General features: G+C 39.4%; 1 protein-coding gene across 11 annotated transcripts; it reads right to left on the bottom strand.

Annotated features, from left to right (window-relative positions):
* Positions 1–602: 602 nt before the first annotated feature.
* On the bottom strand, positions 603–21606 carry LOC109876116 (uncharacterized). Of its 11 annotated transcripts, XR_004211673.1 has the most exons (8): positions 21243–21600; positions 11927–12005; positions 11613–11782; positions 11225–11329; positions 8805–8899; positions 8582–8670; positions 7830–8484; positions 603–3755 (listed from the first exon to the last, which is right to left on the bottom strand). XR_004211673.1 is itself a non-coding variant. In XM_031835922.1 (7 exons), the coding sequence occupies exons 3-6, from the start codon at positions 11730–11732 to the stop codon at positions 7914–7916; spliced, it is 888 nt and encodes a 295-aa protein (XP_031691782.1). In that variant the 5' UTR covers positions 11733–11782; positions 11927–12005; positions 21243–21602; the 3' UTR covers positions 603–3755; positions 7830–7913. The 11 variants fall into 11 exon arrangements, 2 of the variants coding, with proteins under 2 accessions (XP_031691782.1, XP_031691783.1); XR_004211671.1 differs by having other exon boundaries at positions 7830–8670; positions 21243–21598; XR_004211672.1 differs by having other exon boundaries at positions 7830–8670; positions 8805–8871; positions 21243–21597.
* Between the last annotated feature and the right edge of the window lie 1093 nt (positions 21607–22699).

Raw genomic sequence — 22699 nt, 5'->3', positions numbered from 1 at the left:
GACCCTTACCTTATACTGTATATTGAAACTGTCATGTTTTTCTCCCAAACCACAAATTTGTTTCACCAGTCAGTGGAGTCTTTATGAAGTCAGTTTTTTATTGTGTATGGACTGGGCTGACAAGATCTGTTGAGCAGGTTCATGCAATGCTTAGATTTTATTTTCCTGAAGTTGCAAAGACCAGGAACCAATCCGGTCGTGTTTGAAGACCATGTGTATTTTACAGGCACTTACTGTGTTCGCAGATGTCGTCTCAATTGGAGAAAATATTTAAATGTCAAGCGTGCTATAGCGTGGTTTTGGATTGAATCCCGTCCAAAGTCTCTTGTGTGTTTAGAAGTTGACACTTGTTATATCAGATACTCAGGTCCCTCCAATAGTTCTTAAAAACATAAGAATAGTGCATTTTAAAGGAGATTATGAATAAATGGAATGTGCAGTCCACTCAGTCATGGCAAAATATAAATGGTTTGTTTTAGTACTTTTGAATCTAAATGTAATAGTATATGTCCAAAACTTTTGTAATAAAAACCGAATTAAACCTTTTGAATGTATTTTGTCCATAATCCCACAACTTCATTCAGCAATAACAACCAAACAACTTGATGAAAGCGCTCTTTATTGGGGACGGAAAATGTTAGCCATAATGTCCTGTATGATTTATAATACACACCGAAAAGTAGCAGGCATAAAGCAGAAATGGCAGATGCGAGAAAAAGATGTGATGTGCATGAGAGAAACTGTAGAAAATAACCCACCCATCAGAGATAGTCACTTTCGACACTGATCATAGGCATCGAGAGGCATGATGAGGAATGAGCATGCAATTTCTTACATTTAAATAGCATTGCACTAATCACTGAAGAAATCATACTTGTCATCAAACCAATTTAAAAAACATCATACCCCATTTCCCTCCATGGAGGTTTTAAAGCTTAAATGCAGAAAATATTTATTTATCAAAGATATACAGTAAATCTTTGCTGCATTTAATCGTTAACTCCATTGCTGCTTAACATGGAGTGGAATGGGGTATGATGTTTTTTAAGGTCTAAGGTGATACATAACAGGAAAGGAAACAAAATAAGTTGGCATCAGATTTAATAATAAGATTTAATAATAATAATAATAGATTTAATAATAAGAGATAATAATACTGCTAGAATCTTGCCCAGACAACAGTCCTGTATACATTCACAAATCAAACACAAAAGAGAGTGCATCCTGTGTAACAAACAAACCCAAGCAGGGAAACAATGGTCTATTTTTAAATGTTGTCATTGAGAACCACAGTGTGAAGTAAGGCATTGTTTTATTTCCCTGTCAGTGTCTTCAGAAGAGGAGCAGTGCTGACAGCTAAAGAAATCATTATGGATGGGAAGAGAGCCTGGTTCCAGATCTGTTTAGCCCGTCTTCCCAATTCCTATGGTAATTTGGTCAATGGCCGTAGGAGTTGGCCAGACCACACAAACTGATCTGGGACTATGCTAGGAAAGAGGCTGCTTTCCTCATTACTATAAATGATATGCATGCATTTATACCCAGCAGCAGGTCCAGAAAAGTTGGAAATGTTGACAAACAAATGTGCATGATTAAGACAATTTTTTCTTCTATTAAAATAGAAAGGTCATTGCTACACTATATATACACAAATAATTTTGCACGCCCAATTTTTCAGTTTTTGATTTGTTAAAAAAGTTTGAAATATCCAATAAATGTCGTTCCACTTCATGATTGTGTCCCACTTGTTGTTGATTCTTCACAAAAAAATACAGTTTTATATCTTTATGTTTGAAGCCTGAAATGTGGCAAAAGGTCGCAAAGTTCAAGGGGGCCGAATACTTTCGCAAGGCACTGTATATGTATATATATATATATGTGTGTATATATATGTTTGTATATGTTTATATATATATATGTTTATATATATATGTGTATATATATGTATATATATATATATATGTGTATATATATGTATATATATATATATATATATATATAATAGGTCTACTATTGTTTTCTGAGATCTTGGCTGATTTCTTTAGATTTTCCCATGATGTCAAGCAAAGAGGCACTGAGTTTGAAAGTAGGCCTTGAAATACATCCACAGGTACACCTCCAATTGACTCAAATGGTGTCAATTAGCCTTTCAGAAGCTTCTAAAGCAATGACATTTTCTGGAATTTTCCAAGCTGTTTAAAGGCACAGTCAACTTAGTGTATGTAAACTTCTGACCCACTGCAATTGTGATACAGTGGTCCAGTAAGTGAAATAATCTATCTGTAAACAATTGTTGGAAAAAAGTACTTGTGTCATGCAAAGTAGAAATATGTCCTAACCGACTTGCCAAAACTATAGTTTAACAACAAATTGGTGGAGTGGTTGAAAAACGAGTTTTAATGACTCCAACCTAAGTGTATTTAAAGTTTCGACTTCAACAGAATGTATGTATGTACGCACACTATCTATCAATCCATCTATCTATATACAAATCCACAGAATTTGTAATTTCAGGATCCACATTGTACAAAATGTGAAGCCACATTAATCTAACGTTACCCCATTGCTAGTGAGGTTGAGGGTGCAAGCAATAAGAAATATGCACAACTAACATAGTTCAGTAGGTAGCCTCAGCAATGGTAACACTAGCACATCTCAACAGTGAAGTTTACCAGTAACAGATAATTCAAAAGTTGATGGATTTGTTGCAAACAAAGCATTATGAGCTCCTTGTCTCTCCTTGTCTCTCCTAATTCCATAATTGTAATTATAGTTACTTGGTTTAAAAACTTTTTTTTTCTCTCAATACAAACAATACAAATATGTATCAGTTAAAAAGGCAACCTGAAAGCAAAATGGTGAGAATAAATATGGGGGCCATTTCTGCCACACCAGTATCTCAGATACTACAGTTAAACTTCTCCATCACAAAATGAAGTTAAATAAATACTTTTTAATTGTTTTCAAACAAATTGAGTAAATTACCTGATTTTGGTAAACAACAGAAGGGCTAATTTGTCTATATTTCACCCAGACTTTTTGAGACATTGATAATCTGACAGAATAGGAATATATTAGACATGTGGGCTAAAGATAACATGTTTCAATAGGAAACAATCCCCTAAAAGTAACTAACTGAACAGTCGTAATAATCCAACACTAAGGCATTCTGAAATCCAGAAATAGATACACGCACAAATACACAATAAACCTCTTCTCTCGACACACATAGTGAAGGGGCTACCATCTTGTTTTGGCTGGCGAGAAAGATAATGACGGAGAGAGAGCATGAAGGGACTCCGCAGGCCCTGCCTAGCCCAGGTCAAACCGTCCAGAGGTTTTCCCCTCTCTTCCGCATCCATCCACTTCCTCACCCTGAGAAGAAGACTCTAGTGCCTTCCCCGGTAGCCAGTCATACTGTTCTGTACTGTACTGGGTAGAGCAGGGGCAAAATACTTTCTCTGTAGTGGAGCCCCGAGACATTTGATGAAACGTGTCCTGCTTACAGTATGTCCTTGGGGCAAAACCTATATAGGGATGACCAGTGGGTAAGTAACCAGTGGTTTGTTGATCCTGTTCTTTGCCATCCAATTCCCCCCCGAGGGTCCAGTCTTGGCTTGCCTGCCTGGTCTTGGCAGCTGGGTTAGGGTGAGCTGGAGGCAGATGTGTGGAACTGGACAAAGACAATGGCAGCCAGCTCCTTGCAGAACTCCTCCAGTAGGATCACCCCCTCCAGCAGGGTCATGTGGTCGATGCTTCATAGAAAAGACCAGAGAAACACTGTGTCAAACCTTAAAACATCCACTTCAAGTCAAATACATCAGGATATCTGAACGAAATGTGTCTGTGGTCAATGCTACACAGAAATGGCAAGAGAGACACTGGGCTCTATTTTTGGCTGGCGATAAGGAGGCACAAGTGGCAAACGCACATTAGTTTGCAATTTCATCATGTAAAAACTGGCACACTGGCATTTTTCAGCCCAAACACCAGGTTTGTCAATTTATCGTCTAACATCAGCTCGCTGAGTTGGGAGGAATGGCAATATTTGAAGTATGTCACTTTTGCGCTTGTTTATAAGTACAATTTCATGCAGCGCTAATGGGAAGTTTTAAGACCATTGATTTTGAGAGCGGAAGCGTAGCCTATCCAGCCATGATCCACATTGCCCATGGAAGGAGAGATTTGCCTATGAATCTCATATTTAGAAACATTAAAAAAAATATTTGTTTCCCCTAGTGATGGTGGGGGACATACACTTACATATCATGATACTATTTTTTGGACGATATTATATCAATATTTGACTCCAAGTACCAGTGCTTGTGTGTGTAGACTACCTGCCCCTCCCCCTCTTAAGCCTACTGACAACGTTACAAGCGTGGTATATAAATTAGGGAGATATGTTTAATTAGAGAAGATTGGATTCACCTTTTTAATGCTAGTTAAGGATACTATAGTTATCACGTTTCACATTGGATTTATTAACCACAAAAAGGTAAGATGTTTTTTTAATCTAGTGCTGCTCTGCACACACAAGCTTGTTAGCTAGCTAGCTACTTAGCATTTGCTATGGTTCAATGTTAAACCAACTCGGAAGTTTAAAGTTCCTCCATAGAAGCCGCTCCTCCGTAGGTACTGTATAATTCTGTGGGCCTAATTTAGACAATGCATGTCATAAGATGACCAGCGCTTCAAGGCAAGCTTCCTCCATCCTATCTCGCTCTTTCCTCACCCACAAAATTTCTGTTGCACCTCGCGCCATACACTGTGATTGGCAGCACAGTGTGTGTGCGTGTTTGTCCTTTATTATGGTTAAACCATGCTGTTAAGGCAAAATACAATTTGCTCTTAACGACTTTCCTATAGAGATTAAATTGCTTACCTGCTCCATAGCAAACTGCTCTAGCCGCACTGATTGGTGAAGTAATTTAATGTCGAGCTAGATGTACATTTGTTTTGCTGATTTCAGAGGTTTAAAAAGAAACAGAAAGGATTGATATAAATCTGTACCTTTTCGGGGTTCGAATTGGTTCAGAACTATATTTTGCTGATCGGAACGGAAAAAATTGATGGTATTGTTCGGAGGAAACAATTAAAATAATTTTTCTTCAAACCCCTGGTATTTTTCATCCTATAGCTTGTTCTCCATCTTATTTTTTTGCATTGAGGTGGGAGGGATAGAAATATTTGAGGAGTGATACTTTGGGATTTTGGAAAGGAGTCCTTTATTTACAGTGCCTACAGAAAATATTCACACCCCTGGACTTTTTCCACATTTTGTTACGTTAAAGCCTTATTATAAAAAGGATAATCTCCACACAATAACCCATAACGACAAAGCAAAAATATTTTTTTCGTGCAAATGTATTACACATTTTTAAAGCTCTGACAGAGCTCTAGAGTACCTCTGTGTAGATGCAACACTCCACCAATCAGGCCAGATGAAAGCCACTCCTCAGTAAAAGGCAGTATCGCTTTGTAGCACTCACTCACTCAAAACTGTCAAAATATTGTCTGTGAGTATAACAGAACTGATATTGCAGGCGAAAACCTGAGGAAAATCCAACAAGGAAGTGCTGTTTTTCCTGAAACCTCTCTGTTCCATTGCATGCCTTCCCTCCATTTAAAGGGATATCAACCAGATTCCTTTTCCTATGGCTTCCACATGGTGTGAACAGTCTTTAGACATAGTTTCAGGCTTTTATTTTGAAAAATAAGCGAGAAAGATCACATCGCATCATTGGATGGCTGGGTGCCATCTCTCTCTCCTATTGAAGAAGCTACAGTCCGGTTGAAATATTAGTGATTATATATTGTAAAAATATTATTGATTATATATTGTAAAAAATATTATTGATTATATATTGTAAAAATATTATTGATTATATATTGTAAAAACCTGAGGATTGATTATAAAAAACATTTGACATGTTTCTACGAACTTTACGGATACTATTTGGAATTTTCATCTGCCCCGTCGTGACCGCTCGAGCCTGTGGATTTCTGAACATAACGCGACAACCAAATGGAGGTATTTTGGATATAAAAAATAATCTTTATGGAACAAAAGGCACATTTATTGTGTAACTGGGAGTCTCGTGAGTGCAAACATCCGAAGATCATCAAAAGTAAGCGATTCACTTTATTGCTTTTCTGACTTTAGTGACCAATCTACTTTGCTGCTATCTGTTTGTAATGTTTTGTCTGCTGAGAGAGATGTCCTTACATAAAAGCTTGGTATGCTTTCGCTGAAAAGCTTTTTTGAAATCTGGCACGCCAGGTGGATTAAAAGCTAGTCGCGATGTTGCCATCTCCATCGGCGCCATTATAACATCCATCCTAAAGTGAACGATTGTAATCTGAATAAAAGGCCAAAATAATATTCATAAAGGCCAAAATATTTCTGTTTTTAGAGGAAGAGAAACCAACCATTTTTTGTACAAGGTCATCCTGGCGGGGTAAACTCTACCCTAAACTGGACGACGCTGGGCCAATTGTGCATCACCCAATGGGACGCCCAAACACGGTCGGATGAGATACAGCCTGGATTCGAACCAGGGACTGTACTGATGCCTCTTGCACTGAGATGCAGTGCCTGCGCCACTCGGGAGCCATCACCAATATATATTGAAACGTTGTTTGCAGAATTCACAGCCTGCTACGCTTGTGAAAAACATGGTTAATAATACTTTTCCTCCCTTTCCACATGTTAAAATGTTCCAATTGATAACGTTTTATTTTTTTATCAATTAGTATATTTGAATTTAACCACAATATTTGTTATATTATTTAGTCAGTCTTTTCTGGTGGATTAAACTGAAATTGCAACCAAATTTCTATGGCTTGTTTAAAAAATAACGATATTTTGGAGAATTTGTAAATAAAGCCAGTTTATTATTTAGAATGATTTATTTCTGTTTTTAGAGGAAGATAAACCAAAAGTACACCGTCACCTCATAAAACCTTTTATAAAAATATAGTATATGGGATTGATTTTAAGAAATTACGATTAATTAACGTGAATCATATTATGGTGTTTCTATTCCAAGAAAAATGAAAAAATGAAACCCTGTACAACGTGACCTTTATTTAACAAGGCAAGTCAGTTAAGAACAAATTCTTATTTACAATGACGGCCTACACCGGTTGTGATACAGCCAACTTAACTAAGAAATACATTTGACGATACCCTCCTTCTTGGCAATAGTCTGTTGTCCTGCTAATAGAACATAATGGAGCTGTACAATGTGACAGGTCGGGAGTAGGCTACAGTACTACAGTAAGAGCAAAATAATCCTAACATTTCCACACCCTAATTGTAGTCTAACCAATACCCAAACGGAGATAGAGTGAAAATAAAAATCTTGTTGATTTATCAAGACCAGTCCCCATGCTTGTCTCAGAGCAGCGCTATCTTGACCTCTGAATGCTGTCTCTTCCATTAATATTTAAAGACACTTTGTTTACCTTCATTAGCCTACTTTGTTCCAATCTGTCATTCAGTGATATATAATCTCATCAAATCATTTGTTATGGATCCATAACAAAATAAACATTTGCTTTTTGAAAGAGTATTTTTTCATTAACGAAAGCATAAAGATGCTGATGAAGAAATACAGAACTGTACAGTATATGGTTTATCCGACATTTTGCGGTTGCATGAGGTTGCCCACATGCACTTTAAACATTTGAATAAAGCATTTAAAGCATTTTGAAGATAGAAGCCACCTGCATTTGTTTATTAGGCTACGGTGCAGTCTGACAAGTAAACATAGCCTACAGTAAATACTGTAGTAAATATGGTAAAGTAATGAATAATTCCTTACATAAGGGAGAGCAGGCCATGTCTAGACTTTCTCGGTGACTTCAAGTACTCATGAACTCTTTCTTGAATGCTTTTTCAGGTTGCATCAGTCACGGACAGAAACTTCTGGAGACAGTTTTAATGACGAACACCCAGAGCCACATTTGCAGTTCGTATTCTGTGTCCACTCGTGGTATCTCTCTTCGGTTAAACATCTTTGGAATAGCAGAACAGCGTAACGATCCGGACAGCCCTCGCTGTGCCTGGTGAGCAGTTGGTCCAGTTCTGTTGTCAGAAGGAAAATGGAAATGTCACATATGTTGCCACATATGTTGACTGTGCCTGTAGGAGGTGGAGTTCCAGAGCTCACAGGTGTGCCTGGTATGGATTGTGACTCCATCTCCTTCCTCGCCCTCTTCAACGCGTCATTCTCCGCCTGACTCTCCGCCAATGCCGCCTGACTCTCTGTCAATGACGAGTGACACTCTGCCAATACTGCCTGGCTCTGGACCAATGCATCAGCTGTCCCTCGTATCTCTGCCCTCAGATAATGTTTATCTTTCTGCTGGTCTGCCTTCAATGACTCGATCTCGGTCTTCAAAGTTTGAATCTGATCCATGTGCACCTTCATCAGATGAGCAGAATGGTACCGCCCTGAGCCACCATCGATTAGTGGCCTATGATAGAAACGGTAGATCAACTAAGAATTAAAAGTGACTCCAACACACAAATGCTGCGTACAGAAACACATTTTAAGAATCCAGCAAAACGAACAGCTTTTTATGGGAACCATGCGTTTTTTCGGTGCGGCCCATTGTCCAGCCCTTTGTCCACTGATCTCCACGGATGGTTGGTTGTATGATCTGCAAAAACACATTCACGTTTTTAGTACGCAATAATTTTTTATTTCACCTTTATTTAATTATCAATTTTATTACACAGTATGGCTACACATTGATCTTTTTTTTTTAAAGAAATTGCACTGAAACCAAAATACTTTTAGTTTTGGTGATCCTCTCAGCTCCGGCTCATTTTCAAGTCCTCTGGTGGTTACGGTCCTAACCCTGGAATGGGTAGCACCATAGAAAGAAGCTGGCTTGATGAAAACAATGTTCATTTCGTCTCTTCTCTTTGGTTGCAATGTCATTTTTTAAAGATAAACGGCTCGAGGAGTACTGGTAAAGTGTGACTTTCAGCTTACAATAGGCCATAAGTACCGTAATTTCCGGACTATAAGCCGCTACTTTATTCCCACACCTCGCGGTTTATACAATGACGCGGCTAATTTATGGATTTTTCCCGCTTTCACAAGATTCATGCCACCAAAAAACTGAGCACCGTATGTGACGTAAATCGAGCGCGCTCAAACTTCCCATCATTCTGATTACGGTAGTAATTTTGTCACCCTCATCATGGCAAAGACACGGAGAAATGCATATGATGCAGCTTTCAAGTTGAAGGCGATAAATCTGGCTGTTGGAAAAGGAAATAGAGCTGCTGCATGGGAGCTTGGCCTTAATGAGTCGATGATAAGACGTTGGAAACAGCAGCGTGAGGAACTGACTCAGTGCAGAAAGACAACAAAAGCTTTCAGAGGGAAGAAAAGCAGATGGCCCAAAGTATTTGCAGCCACTCGACATCAGTGTAAATCGTGCATTTAAGGTGGCGCTCCTTGTTCAGTGGGAGGCTTGGATGACAAGTGGGGAGAAATCCTTCACTAAAACGGGCCGCAGGCGAAGAGCATCTTATGGTCAAGTCTGCCAGTGGGTCCTGACAGCGTGGAGCACTGTCAAAAAATCCAGTATCATCAACGGGTTTCGAAAGGCTGGACTGCTGCGTGTTGAAGGGGCAGCATGAGCTCAGCGGGGTATTTGCCTCCGGATGAAAGTGACGAGAGCAACAATGAAAACGATCCAACATCGGATGAAGCAATTCGAGGCTATTCAACTCCGACACCGAAGGAGATGACTTCAGTGGTTTCAGGAGGAGGAAGATAGTGACCCATGACTTTCTTGGTAGGCTACTGTTTTAATTTTTGTTACAAGCCGTGTTTCGTTAAAGCCTATTTATTTTTGTTACAAGCCGTGTTTCGTTTAAAGGCTGTGTAAAGTTAATTTGTTTCAATGTACCGGTAGGCACCTGCGGCTTATAGACATGTGCGGCTTATTTATGTACAAAATACATATTTTTGAATAATTCAGTGGGTGCGGTTTATATTCAGGTGCGCTTAATAGTCCAGCAATTACGGTATACAGCAGATCGCCGATTGTCCTCACTTTGATTATGCTGTAACAGCATACTGTAGCAACATGACCAGGATCTCTAATTTAAGTGAGCAGATTAGGGCCTTCAGGATGAACAGAAAATCTAGTACAGCCAATGTTTTGTTTTAACCAATTAGTATATTTATTTGAGTTTAACCACAATATTTGTTATATTATATGTTCTGTCTTTTCTGGTGGACTAAACTGAAATTGCAAGCAACTTTCTATGGCTTGTTTAAAACCATAGTGATATTGTGGAGATGATTTCAAAGTTTTTAATGCTGATCAATTGCCTTGCACAAAGTATCAAAATACAGAGAGGTGTTGGAAAGAGTCTATTGTCCTGCTAATAACCCATAATGGGCTATGAAAATAACAACAAAAAATCTTTATTAAAGAGTATCAGAAAGAATATTGGTACTTATTTATTTTGATCCAAAGCTGAGTCACTCAGCTTTATGTAGGTGCCGGGGCTATATGACTGAGTCACTCAGCTTTATGTAGGTGCCGGGGCTATATGACTGAGTCACTCAGCTTCATGTAGGTGCCGAGGCTATATGACTGAGTCACTCAGCTTTATGTAGGTGCCGGGGCTATATGACTGCGCCATCAACTTGATTATTTAGCAGACATCCTTTGATTATATACAGTCAACACATATCTTAAGAATATCATGGAATATAATTGACCTTTTTCGTTTCGCCTAGAATAAAAACCTTAGTGTAACAACAGTTTTAGTAAGTAATATTGACGAGTAGAAACAAGGGTGTAAACGTGCAGGACAGAGGAATAGCAATTCTTACATTGCTGTTCTAAATTCAATCACCTTCTTCATCCTCATCATTCAGTTAATTGAAATTAAACTTTGAAGACGTGCACAATTATCAGTTTCTATTTGGTTTATGTCGCCCATTCATTGTCAGTTAGTGATATATTAGCACCTTAGGACCCAAAAGCATAATCAGTGCTCTAACTCCCGCTTGCCCTGGTCTGGAGCAATGAAGCAGGTACGCAGGGTACCGTACTAAATTACCTCTAAATCCCGCAGCATAATCTCAAAACTTTTAGTTGAGGACCCACTGTATGCTATCATAATATCACCCAACCCTGGTAAATATATCTACATGTTACATGAGAACTTCTGGGATCTCACCAGTACAGGTCTATGGACATTGATGTGGGGCAGAAGAGGCTGGCGAATGCATCCTAGCAGCTTGGTGTAGAAACTCAGGACCTGTTGCTTCATTCCCGGAGGACACTGCTGGCGACAAAACACCACTAGATTAAGATGAAGAAACATTATGGTACTTTTCATACATGATCTGGTATTTCGTACATGGTTTGGTATAGGCTAACTACCCAATAGAGCGCAGTGAGGTATTTTACTCTTTTCACACTACTGAGCCAAGTCTTGCTGTACTGTGCTGGCCTGGTTACGCATCCACTAAAGTTGCTGAAAAGGACAATGTGAAAATAAAATATCCAAGACAGCACAGTGTGGTATGAGTTGGCATGAGTGTGAAAATGGCATTGTTCCCTACATCTGCCTTTCCCAGGGTGTAGATGGTCTCTAGGATCTTGTGGTGCAGCAGGTACTCCATGCATGGCCCAGTCTCTCCAGACTCTCTCTCTGACTCCTCCTGCGTCAGGATGTTCAGCATCAGCTCCAGATGAGACGGGATGTTGGTGTCTGTCACTGGGTCTTTGTCATCTGACAAGGTAGAAATAAACAAGCAAACATTGCTTTCGATGCACATTGTCGTTACAGGTAATACATAATTAATAACATCTATTCTCCATGTATGTTTACAGTGATTTGAAACTCACTGGATTTCTATTAAGTGCTGTTTATTACCCGATGTCTCTATGTAGTAATGTGTGATGGCCTTCCAGTGATACACAAAGTCCTCCTGCAAGGGCAGTGAAGGCGCAACCTGAAACGGAGAGATTCAATCAAAAGCATGTTTACCACACAAGATTGTGATATGAGGATGGGATAAGTCCAGTGCTTGCTTAATTAGTTTAGACATCTCTACTCTAGGCCTAACCCATTCAGGCACACAAACTACCTTTAGTGCCTATTGATGGTAGTATTTTCTGGACGGAGGAGTTTTGTTAAGAGACCCGACGCTTGTTCTGGACGTTAAAAGGGTTAGGGTTTTCACACGGCCATATTTCCATGTTACAGCGCTTGTTTACAGAAAACAGACGGAAGATGGTCATAGCTGTGCTAATTACGCCCTAGCTATCTGCGTCACCGAACGAGTGTAAACGGAAGACAGACGCCACAAACGGGTTGTCAGTGAAAAAATATTGTTGACTGCAACTGTGTTAAAACTGGTTAACACAGTGAACAGTAGGTTTCTCCCATCTCCAGAGGAACACTGGAGCTCTGTCAGAGTGAGCTCTGTGACTGACAACACGTTTGTGGTGTCCGTCTTCCGTTTACACACAGGTGTTTGGAGATGCAGATAGCTAGGACATAATTAGCACTCCTTTAGTCCATTATTGGGCTACTATAGGCCTATAGACAGTTTGTGTGTAAAGCATGCACTCTCGTCCAGGCAAGATGCACAAAAATGTAATCTGCTTGAGATGTTTTCACTCTCTCTGCACAATGGACATGTAGGCCTACTCCTTGTAGCCTCCAACTGTAGTGTCTTAAAAACAGTATAAATCCCTTTTCTACCTAGCTACAGATTGTTACACCCAATAATGTGATTTAACCAAAGATTTCTGGTATTCATTACTGGCCGTTACAGGATAGGTACTAGGGATATGCATATCTCCTTTCATGAACAATTTGATACGCATCCATACAAGGGCTCCGATACAGGAACAATACGCTTTAGTTTTAAACAATTCAGTTTGATTAAGGAACAAATTGATGGACAATTTTTTTCTGCATGAACAAATACATTTTCCATTTTAAATGTATATCTGCTGCTGTGTGTGTGTGTGTGTGTGTGTGTGTGTGTGTGTGTGTGTGTGTGTGTGTGTGTGTGTGTGTGTGTAATTCATTTGCATTTTATTGCATGGCATAAGTATTTGATACATCAGAAAAGCAGAACTTAATATTTGGTACAGAAAGGCTGTAACGTAAGAAAATGTGGAAAAAGTCAAGGGGTCTGAATACTTTCGCAAATGCACTGTACGATGAGTCAGTATAAATGTGTGTGCATTTTGTGTGTGAGGTCAAGCCTTCTTCACGACTGTGCGCATGTACACCATTAAGTATATGTATGCCTTTTGTCCCCACACTTTTTATCTGAAATCACCATCACCAACGGATTAACGTATTTTTGCAGATAAAGAAATGTGAGCTAGTTCTATGACAATATCTATCTTTAGAAATTATCATGGCATTTAGCCAATTAATATAATGCAGCTTTGGAGTTCTAAAAAGCGAATGGTTTAGACCATTTGGAATATTCCTGAGAGTCAACCATGCTCAGCTCCAAAAAATGTATTGCTGTCCTTTATGAAATTATACTGTTGAACTATTTCTTATGGTTAACCTGAACAATCAAAATAAAATCTGAATGACTGTACCCCAGTCAGCATTTGGATGGGAGTTACGTCCACTCTGGTAGGCTACACAACTCCCGGTAAAAAACAAAATTTTCCACAACGCAATTGGTAACAATTAGTTGAGTTACAATTAGTTGAGTGACAAATAAATTACATTGCTTGTCACTCAACTAATAAAGCCTATGATTTGACATAGTGAAAGCAATTTTACAAGCATCTGAAAGCTGAAGGTGCCGCACAGATGTACAAAATGTAAATAGAACAGAGATATGCCTATCTCTCGTTTGCACAAGCAGCTGTGCCGCCCACACTGTTGTTATCTGACAGGCATATGCAGTTGCATGCATAACAGTTCGATAGGCTACAGGGCTTGACATTACCTTTTTTTAGCCACTTGGACAAGTAGGGCCGCCCCCAGGTATGTAGGAAACATCACCTCCACTTCGCTGATCCTCAACTCTGGGGCCCCACAAGGGTACCTGCTCAGCCCCCTCCTGTACTCCCTGTTCACCCATGACAGTGTGGCCAAACACGCCTTCAACTCAATCATCAAGTTTGCAGACGATACAACAGTTACGATGATAATATTGCACGCCCAATTTTTCCGTTTTTGATTTGTTAAAAAAGTTTGAAATATCCAATAAATGTCATTCCACTTCATGATTGTGTCCCACTTGTTGTTGATTCTTCACAAAAAAATACAGTTTTATATCTTTATGTTTGAAGCCTGAAATGTGGCAAAAGGTCGCAAAGTTCAAGGGGGCCGAATACTTTCGAAAGGCACTGTATATACTGTTTTCTATACTATTCTACTGTATCTTAGTTCGTTCCACTCTGACATCGCTCGTCCATACAGTGGGGCAAAAAAGTATTTAGTCAGCCACCAATTGTGCAAGTTCTCCTACTTAAAAAGATGAGAGGCCTGTAATTTTCATCATAGGTACACTTCAACTATGACAGACAAAATGAGACAAAAAATACAGAAAATCACATAATTTATTTGCAAATTATGGTGGAAAATAAGTATTTGGTCAATAACAAAAGTTTATCTCAATACTTTGTTATATACCCTTTGTTGGCAATGACAGAGATCAACCATTTTCTGTCTTCACAAGGTTTTCACACACTGTTGCTGGTATTTTGGCCCATTCCTCCATGCAGATCTCCTCTAGAGCAGTGATGTTTTGGGGCTGTTGCTGGGCAACACGGACTTTCAACTCCCTCCAAAGATGTTCTATGGGGTTGAGATCTGGAGACTGGCTAGGCCACTCCAGGACCTTGAAATTCTTCTTACGAAGCCACTCCTTCATTGCCCGGGCGGTGTGTTTGGGATCATTGTCATGCTGAAAGACCCAGCAACGTTTCATCTTCAATGCCCTTGCTGATGTATCTCACGATACATGGCCCGTTCATTCTTTCCTTTACGCGGATCAGTCGTCCTGGTCCCTTTGCAGAAAAACAGCCCCAAAGCATGATGTTTCCACCCCTATGCTTCACAGTAGGTATGGTGTTCTTTGGATGCAACTCAGCATTCTTTGTCCTCCAAACACGACGAGTTGAGTTTTTACCAAAAAGTTATATTTTTATTTCATCTGACATTCTCCCAATCTTCTTCTGGATCATCCAAATGCTCTCTTGCAAACTTCAGACGGGCCTGGACATGTACTGGCTTAAGCAGGGGGACACGTCTGGCACTGCAGGATTTGAGTCCCTGGCGGCGTAGTGTGTTACTGATGGTAGGGCTTTGTTACTTTGGTCCAAGGTCTCTGCAGGTCATTCACTAGGTCCCCCCGTGTGGTTCTGGGATTTTTGCTCACCGTTCTTGTGATCATTTTGACCCCACGGGGTGAGATCTTGCGTGGAGCCCGAGATCGAGGGAGATTATCAGTGGTCTTGTATGTCTTCCATTACCTAATAATTGTTCCCACAGCTGATTTCTTCAAACCAAGCTGCTTACCTATTGCAGATTCAGTCTTCCCAACCTGGTGCAGGTCTACAATTTTGTTTCTAGTGTCCTTTGACAGCTCTTTGGTCTTGGCCATAGTGGAGTTTGGAGTGTGACTGTTTGAGGTTGTGGACAGGTGTCTTTTATACTGATAACAAGTTCAAACAGGTGCCATTAATACAGGTAACGAGTGGAGGACAGAGGAGCCTCTTAAAGAAGTTACAGGTCTGTGAAAGCCAGAAATCTTGCTTGTTTGTAGGTGACCAAATACTTATTTTCCACCATAATTTGCAAATACATTCATTAAAAATCCTACAACGTGATTTTCTGGATTTTTTTATTTTATTTTGTCTGTCATAGTTGAAGTGTACCTATGATGAAAATTACAGGTCTCTCCTCTTTTTAAGTGGGAGAACTTGCACAATTGGTGGCTGACTAAATACTTTTTTGCCCCACTGTATGTATAGCCTTAATTCATTCCTACTTAGGATGTGTGTATATGTTGTGTAATTTGTTAGATATTACTGCACTGTCGGAGCTAGAAGCACAAGCATTTTCGCTGCACCCGCAATAACATGTGCTAATCACGTCTATGTGACCAATAAAATGTGATTTGATTTTTGATTTGACTGATTTTTTACTTATCCGAAAGCAGAAGTCACTTAAAAATGTGACTGAAAATTGTGTTGGATAATGCAAGGAACCACTTCACAGAATAATCTGAAAAAAGGGCTATAGATGTGTTACATATATATACTGCATGTTACAGGAGAAGGTCAATTTGGGAAATGTTAAATCAGTTGACAGACAGTGAGCTGGTATGGGTCGTATCAGAACAACTTATCGGGGAAACAAATAACACAAATGATTCAAGATAGACTGAAAAGCATTTAAACATTTTCAACAATCTTCAAAATATCTTTCATTCATTGTTATCACTGGTACAGAAAATGGAAGGTTGTAGGTCTCTGATCATTATCGCCTTGATTAAAACACCTAACCCCCCCAAAGTAAAATACTGCACTGATAGGCTACTGTATAAAACATATGCAGTCCATCAATCTGGAGAGCTACTGGGTGTGCAGGCTTTTGATCACGTGTATGTGACCAATAAAATGTGATTAGATTTTTGATTTGACAGATTTTTTACTTATCCGAAAGCAGAAGTCAGCTCAAGCATACTAGTCAGCTTATCAAGGTCCTGTTGAGCAGCTGATTTTTTATGTGGTGTGTTTGCGCAGGGCTAGAGCAAAAGTCGGCACACCCAGAAGCGCTCCTGGCATCTCCTGGAGGATGGTTGGCCACCCTGCAGCATTACAATTACAACCAAATACTTTTCATGTCGTTATAAAAGAGGGATTAAATGGCTAAGAGGGTGAGGTAACTAACTCAGATGTGTATATATTTGTAAGGTTAAAAAGTTCTGTGTTCAGGGGAGATCTTGACAGCACTTTAGTTTGTCAATAAGTATATTCTAAGAATATATATTTTTAACTTTTCATATTACATGGCTAGTATTGAAAAGAGGAGAATCCTAGCCAATTTTGAGTGCTTGAGACGGTTTACAAACTGGAGTACGCAGCATTAGTTTCCTCAACTGTGCACCCCCATCAAGTGCAAGTCCGCCATTTGCAGCTATACACGAGTGACGATGGAAAGTTATTTTAGGCTAATCGGAAATGACAATAACATTAATACATGCTAATAGCTAAATACACTGAACAAAAATATAATGTAAAGTGTAAAGTGTTGGTCCTATGTTTCATGAGCAGAAATAAAAGATCTTCTGGCACAAAAATCTTATTTTGCTCAAATTTGGTGCCCAAATTTCTTAACATCTTTGTTAGTGAGAATTTCTTATTTGCCAAAATAATCCATCCACCTGACAGGTGTGGCATATCTAAGGCCCTATGAAATCCGTTTATTTTTTCTCAAAATTCCATTTTCATTTTTCTGAATTCTGTGTTTTACAATTTACTCTAATTGTATCATCAGAAAGACTGTCTAATAAATGCATGAATAAAAAGTAAACAATTTAATAAGATATAACAGTAAATTTGTAATGATGCAACACCATATTGCACTATTTTTTTATCAAGACAAGTGCTTCAATACAGAGTCCTACTAAGCGTTTCATTATAAATGGAAAAAAAGTCATGCAAGAATATAGGCAACAATGCAGCAACCTTCTCATCTGTTTCCAGCTGGCTGAGGATGTTCGTGAATGCCTGGGATGGTGACTTTTCTGCCACCAAAAACTCTGTACAGATGAACTGCATGGTACTTCACTGATTCAAACCAGTTATTCCATCTGGAGGATGCTGCTCCAAGGGGATCCTTGGCCAGCACAAATTCCTTCATAATGAGGAAGTTCACCCATCTCTTTCTGGCAGGCTTCTTGAAGAAGACAGATCTCATCCATGTCACATGTGAAATATTTGTAGTGCTGCCAGGTCTCACCCACTAGATTGATGACATGGCAGAGACAGGTTACATGGACACGGTTGGGCATCACTCCTTTCAGAACCTCCATGCATGCCTTCAGGCAGTAGGAGGCATTATCTGTGACCACTGCCCAGACATCATTCAGGTTCAGATTGTTGCTGTGGAGGGAGGCTAGTATTACTTGGGAAAACGTTGAGTAGATGCATCTGTCCATGAAAACGGCATCCACCAGAAAGTACTGGTTTTCAACACCTGCAATGAAACATAAGGAAAAACTTGAATTATGTTTTAACCTAAAATAATATTTGAAAAAAAAAAAGTTATTTAAATGTTAAGTGTAAACACAATATAGATACAGCGATTGTTAGCTTGATGGAGAGGAAGACAGCTGCTAAAATTACGCATTGCTATATTTCACGATAGAATATCACAATTTGCATGCGTCCAATTCACATTGCAGAATGTAAATGTAGGCTATTGCAACGGTATATTAATAGGCTGTTCAGTTAACTCACCAATGACTCATGTTTAGAACCCTGCAATCCCTTGCATCTGTTGTCTTGTCAACAACCACCACAAACTTCTTCCCACAGAACTTTTGTAGAATGGCAGTCATACGTTGGTCGAACACACCGGGCAGGTGCGTTTGACGGAGGCCGCTCTCATTTTCGGTCAACGCTCTGTTCGGTCAACGCCCTGTTTGCAATGCTTCAGCTTTTCTAAGGGGATGTCAGACTCGGTGCACACAGCCACAAAGTCCTGAATAAATTATTTTCTTGAATATGCTGATGCGCTTGCACTAGTAATGGTCTTTTTAAGAGGGATGCTCTGGCTAACACAGTGCTTTTCCTTGTTCTTCACATGGGCTTTAGACTTTAAGTCGTCATCACACGTATTTTTACGGGTCCAATCAATAGTATGTTGACAGAATTTGCAAAACAGCTATTCGCCTGACTCATAATAGTCCTTTGGGTATTGCTCTGCTCTGAATTTAGGGATTAGGGTCAAATTATTTTGTTTTTTTTAACGACTTGGCCCTCTCAGTTGGCCTCTTCGACATGTTTCTCAAAGTGACAGCCAAGTTGTGAGGTTGACGTACGACCATCCCCCCCCTCAAAACACCTCAATCGAAAACGTAATTATTTCTCTAGGCCTACTCGTCTGTAATTTTACAAATCTGAAATCATTTAGGTTACTACAATCATTAGGCCTACTTCTGTTTTTTTTATTTAAAAAAAATAAAAAATCCATTTCAGTCAAAATATGGAAAATTCTGAAATATTCCACTTTTTACAGTTGATTAAATTTTTATTACCAATTTCCGCAATTCCATCTGAGTTTTCCACATCGCGGAAATCATAGGGCCCTACATATCAAGAAGCTGATTTTTAAAATGTTTTTTAGCCTTTATTTAACTAGGCAAGTCAGTTAAGAACAAATTCTTATTTTCAATGACAGCCTCGTAACAGTGGGTTAACTGCCTTGTTCAGGGGCAGAACGACAGATTTTTACCTTGTCAGCTCGGGGATTCGATCTCGCAACCTTTTGGTTACTAGTTCAACGCTCTAACCACTAGGCTACCTTAAACAGTATGATCTTTACACAGGTGCACCTTGTGCTGGGGACAATAAAGGGCCAGTCTAAAATGTGAAGGTTTGACACACAACGCCACAGATTTCTCACGTTGAGGGAGCGTGCAATTGGCATGCTGTGCAGGAATGTCCAGAGGGTAGCCCAAGGGTGAGTGATTCAACTGGGAGCCCCCGAGTGAGTAGGCCTGAAGAGGATGATCCAAAAAGGATGCGTGTTAGTAAGGTTGGATTTCTTGCGTTTATAGTCATGGAGATAAACAGCACTGCACTGATGGAGCAGAAATTGCAGAAGATAGATGTGGTAAAAAAAAGTTGCAGCAGCAAATAATTATTTGGGGGTGAGAGATTTTAGTACTTCTACAGGAGGTTTTGAGAGAAGGGGTTCCAGCCGCCCAGGCCAATGACCTGGTGTAGGGTCGTTTAGGGACAAAGTAGTGGGATGGGGTGGTGGTTTTGGAGATATTGTTAGGTGCTGGGTTAGATGGTTTTCCCATGTCCCTTTTTTTGGGGGGGGGGGGGGGGGGGGGGGGGGGTTGCAAATGGGCAAACCTGCATAAGGCAGAAATACCCAACACATCTGTCTAGTCTGCCAGAAAGCCACACAAAGAAACAGAAGAGGAGACAGGTGGGTCCACCCCAAAGTGCTGCAGTCATAATGACGCTCACCTGTCTCGGTCAAAGTGAGAGAATTTGAAATAGACAAAATGGCGGTGTACATATTGTTGGATTACTTCATGGAGCAAAAAATACGATTTTAACGGAGCATTTTCTAAATTCAAACACAACATCTGCATCTAGACACGGACATTTTAGAAGATAAGACTATCTTCATTCTCAATTCAAGTTGACACGTTAAGGTTGGTCGTAAAGTCAGTGCCCATCCTGTAACTCCCAATAATGGATACCAAAAATCTTTGTTTAAATCATTATCTAGTGTAACAATCTGTAGCTATTTTCTACTGTCAATCTTGTTTGGACAACATCGATAAGTGAAGTCACATTAACAAGGTTGTGGAGAAATCCACCACAGATGGAAACCAGCTCACGTTTGACGGCAGATGAAAACGTCGACCAGCTGAATAACATGTCTACATCACAACAATTCCTTTGCCTTTCTCGCTATACAGGAAGCCCATACGGCAGAAGACTGGTACCAGATTACAGAGACGTATCAGAATCAGCTATCTATTCATAGACGTACAGCAGCTAGCTCAACTCGTTAGCATATCTGACGTGTTGATGCTGATGAGCTAACGCTAGCCACTAGTTAGCATTAAATAGCTAGTTAGCTAACAGTTCTAACAATTAGGATAGCAAATATTAATGAATGCATGCTATTGCTAGCTAGCTAACACCTTTCGTGAATAATTTCAATCGCGTTGCTTGAACACAAACAAGCCCGGAAAACAGTGAAAGCTTTAGCTTGCCAGGCTTTCTAGGACAACGGTTGTTAACATTAGCAGCAGACGGGCTCACATCTGGCAAAGTTAACAGAGCTACGCTAATTAGCTAGTCTATTACATGTGTAACTGCAGTACAGTTAGCTAACTAGCTACTTGGCTAACTTATATTGAACGTCAAGTTGGGCCCAATTGTCCCCGACCTCGATTGAACCATTCTTTGAGGTTTGACAGCGTTCTACAGAAATTAAAACTCACCGCCTCGACTGCGTGCTGTAGAATAGATGTAAATTGAGAACATTTTGTTCTTTGATTGGACAAGTTTGCCACGAGAAGACCAAGATAATTATTCTATCTTCTTCCCGTTGCTACCGCCACGATCCAGATTTGGAGGTTTCATATAATGACAGTTGAAGGAAAATAAATGCCAACAGTAAAAAGCACAGTGGACTCTGGCTTGATAGCTCACAACCACTATAAACACACACGTTTACGATGGCACGTCCCTAGCAAAGCAGTAATGTCTTTCACCAGCAGGGGGCGCACCTTATTAATAGTATAATCGACCTTGACACCATAATGACGTTGAAGCAATTACACGGAACAAAACTGTAAACGCAACAAGATCCCGAAAATGTTCCATATGCACAAAAAGTTTTTTTCTCTCAAATGTTGTGCACAAAATGTGTTTACATCCCTGTTAGTCACCATTTCTCCTTTGCCAAGATAATCCATCCACCTGACAGGAGAGAATGCCAAGACTGTGCAAAGCTGTCAAGGCAAAGGGTGGCTACTTTGAAGACTAAAATATATTTTTATTTGTTTAACACTTTTTTGGTTACTACATGATTCTATATGGGCTTTTTCATAGTTTTGATGCCCTCACTATTATTCCACAATTTAGTAAAAATAAAGAAAAACCCTTGGATGAGTAGGTGTGTCCAAACTTTTGACTGGTACTGTACATATACACTTACATATACCCCTCGCGTAATTGGAGTAAACTAATGAACAACAACATTTAGGCTTCTACATACTATATACATTTTATGTACACAATATATTTTTCAATAGCTATATTTTGTTTTTAGTCCTGTCCTTCCTCTACCCTCAACCTCGCCCATGTATTTCTTATGTCCATCCAATTTGATTTATATTTGCCATATATTTTTAAACTATGCTGTTTCACAAAAGTTCTGAACCTATATACATTTTACAGACACAGTATATTTTACATGAGTTATCTTGTTATTAGTCCCACCCTTCAGCTCCATTCTATCTGTCTCTTAACACCATCCATATTGGATTTCTATTTGCCATATATTTTTCAACTGTGCTGTGACAAAAGTTCTGAACCTTTCTATTCTCATAGTTTCTACAGATTGTGCATTTAAAAAAATGTAAATGCTAAAAGTATTACTATATTATTGATCTATTGACTATGACTTCTCAAATCACCTAGTAGTGCTATCTGCAGAGTTAACTCCAGGTAAATGTTGCAATTCTTCAGCCATTCCTGGACCTGTGACCAAAAACAAGCTAATACATATGGACAGTTCCAAAATAAATGATCTAATTACCTTTTCTCTTCGCAGCAAAGTCGGCAGAGCTGGGAAGGTTGTATCCCCCATTTTATATAACATTATATTGCAAGAATTTTGATTGCGGCTTTTTGAATATATTTTGCGTATTAGTTCAAAAACCATGTGCCATGG

The sequence above is a fragment of the Oncorhynchus kisutch genome, linkage group LG11 (genome assembly GCF_002021735.2).
Source record: "Oncorhynchus kisutch isolate 150728-3 linkage group LG11, Okis_V2, whole genome shotgun sequence".
Taxonomy (NCBI): domain Eukaryota; kingdom Metazoa; phylum Chordata; class Actinopteri; order Salmoniformes; family Salmonidae; genus Oncorhynchus; species Oncorhynchus kisutch.
The sequence above is the reverse complement of the archived record's forward strand: the minus strand, read 5'-3'. Positions and strand labels throughout refer to the sequence as shown.

What these genes read in the sequence shown, in the direction of transcription:
- LOC109876116 (XM_031835922.1), bottom strand. Translation starts at nt 11,732, where the DNA reads ATGCTGAACATCCTGACGCAGGAGGAGTCAGAGAGAGAGTCTGGAGAG. An exon ending in ACACCCTGGGAAAGGCAGAT is followed by an intron (nt 11,333 to 11,612) that starts GTAGGGAACAAT and finishes TTTTGTCGCCAG; the next exon opens with CAGTGTCCTCCGGGAATGAA. An exon ending in CATGGTTCCCATAAAAAGCT is followed by an intron (nt 8,485 to 8,581) that starts GTTCGTTTTGCT and finishes TTTCTATCATAG; the next exon opens with GCCACTAATCGATGGTGGCT.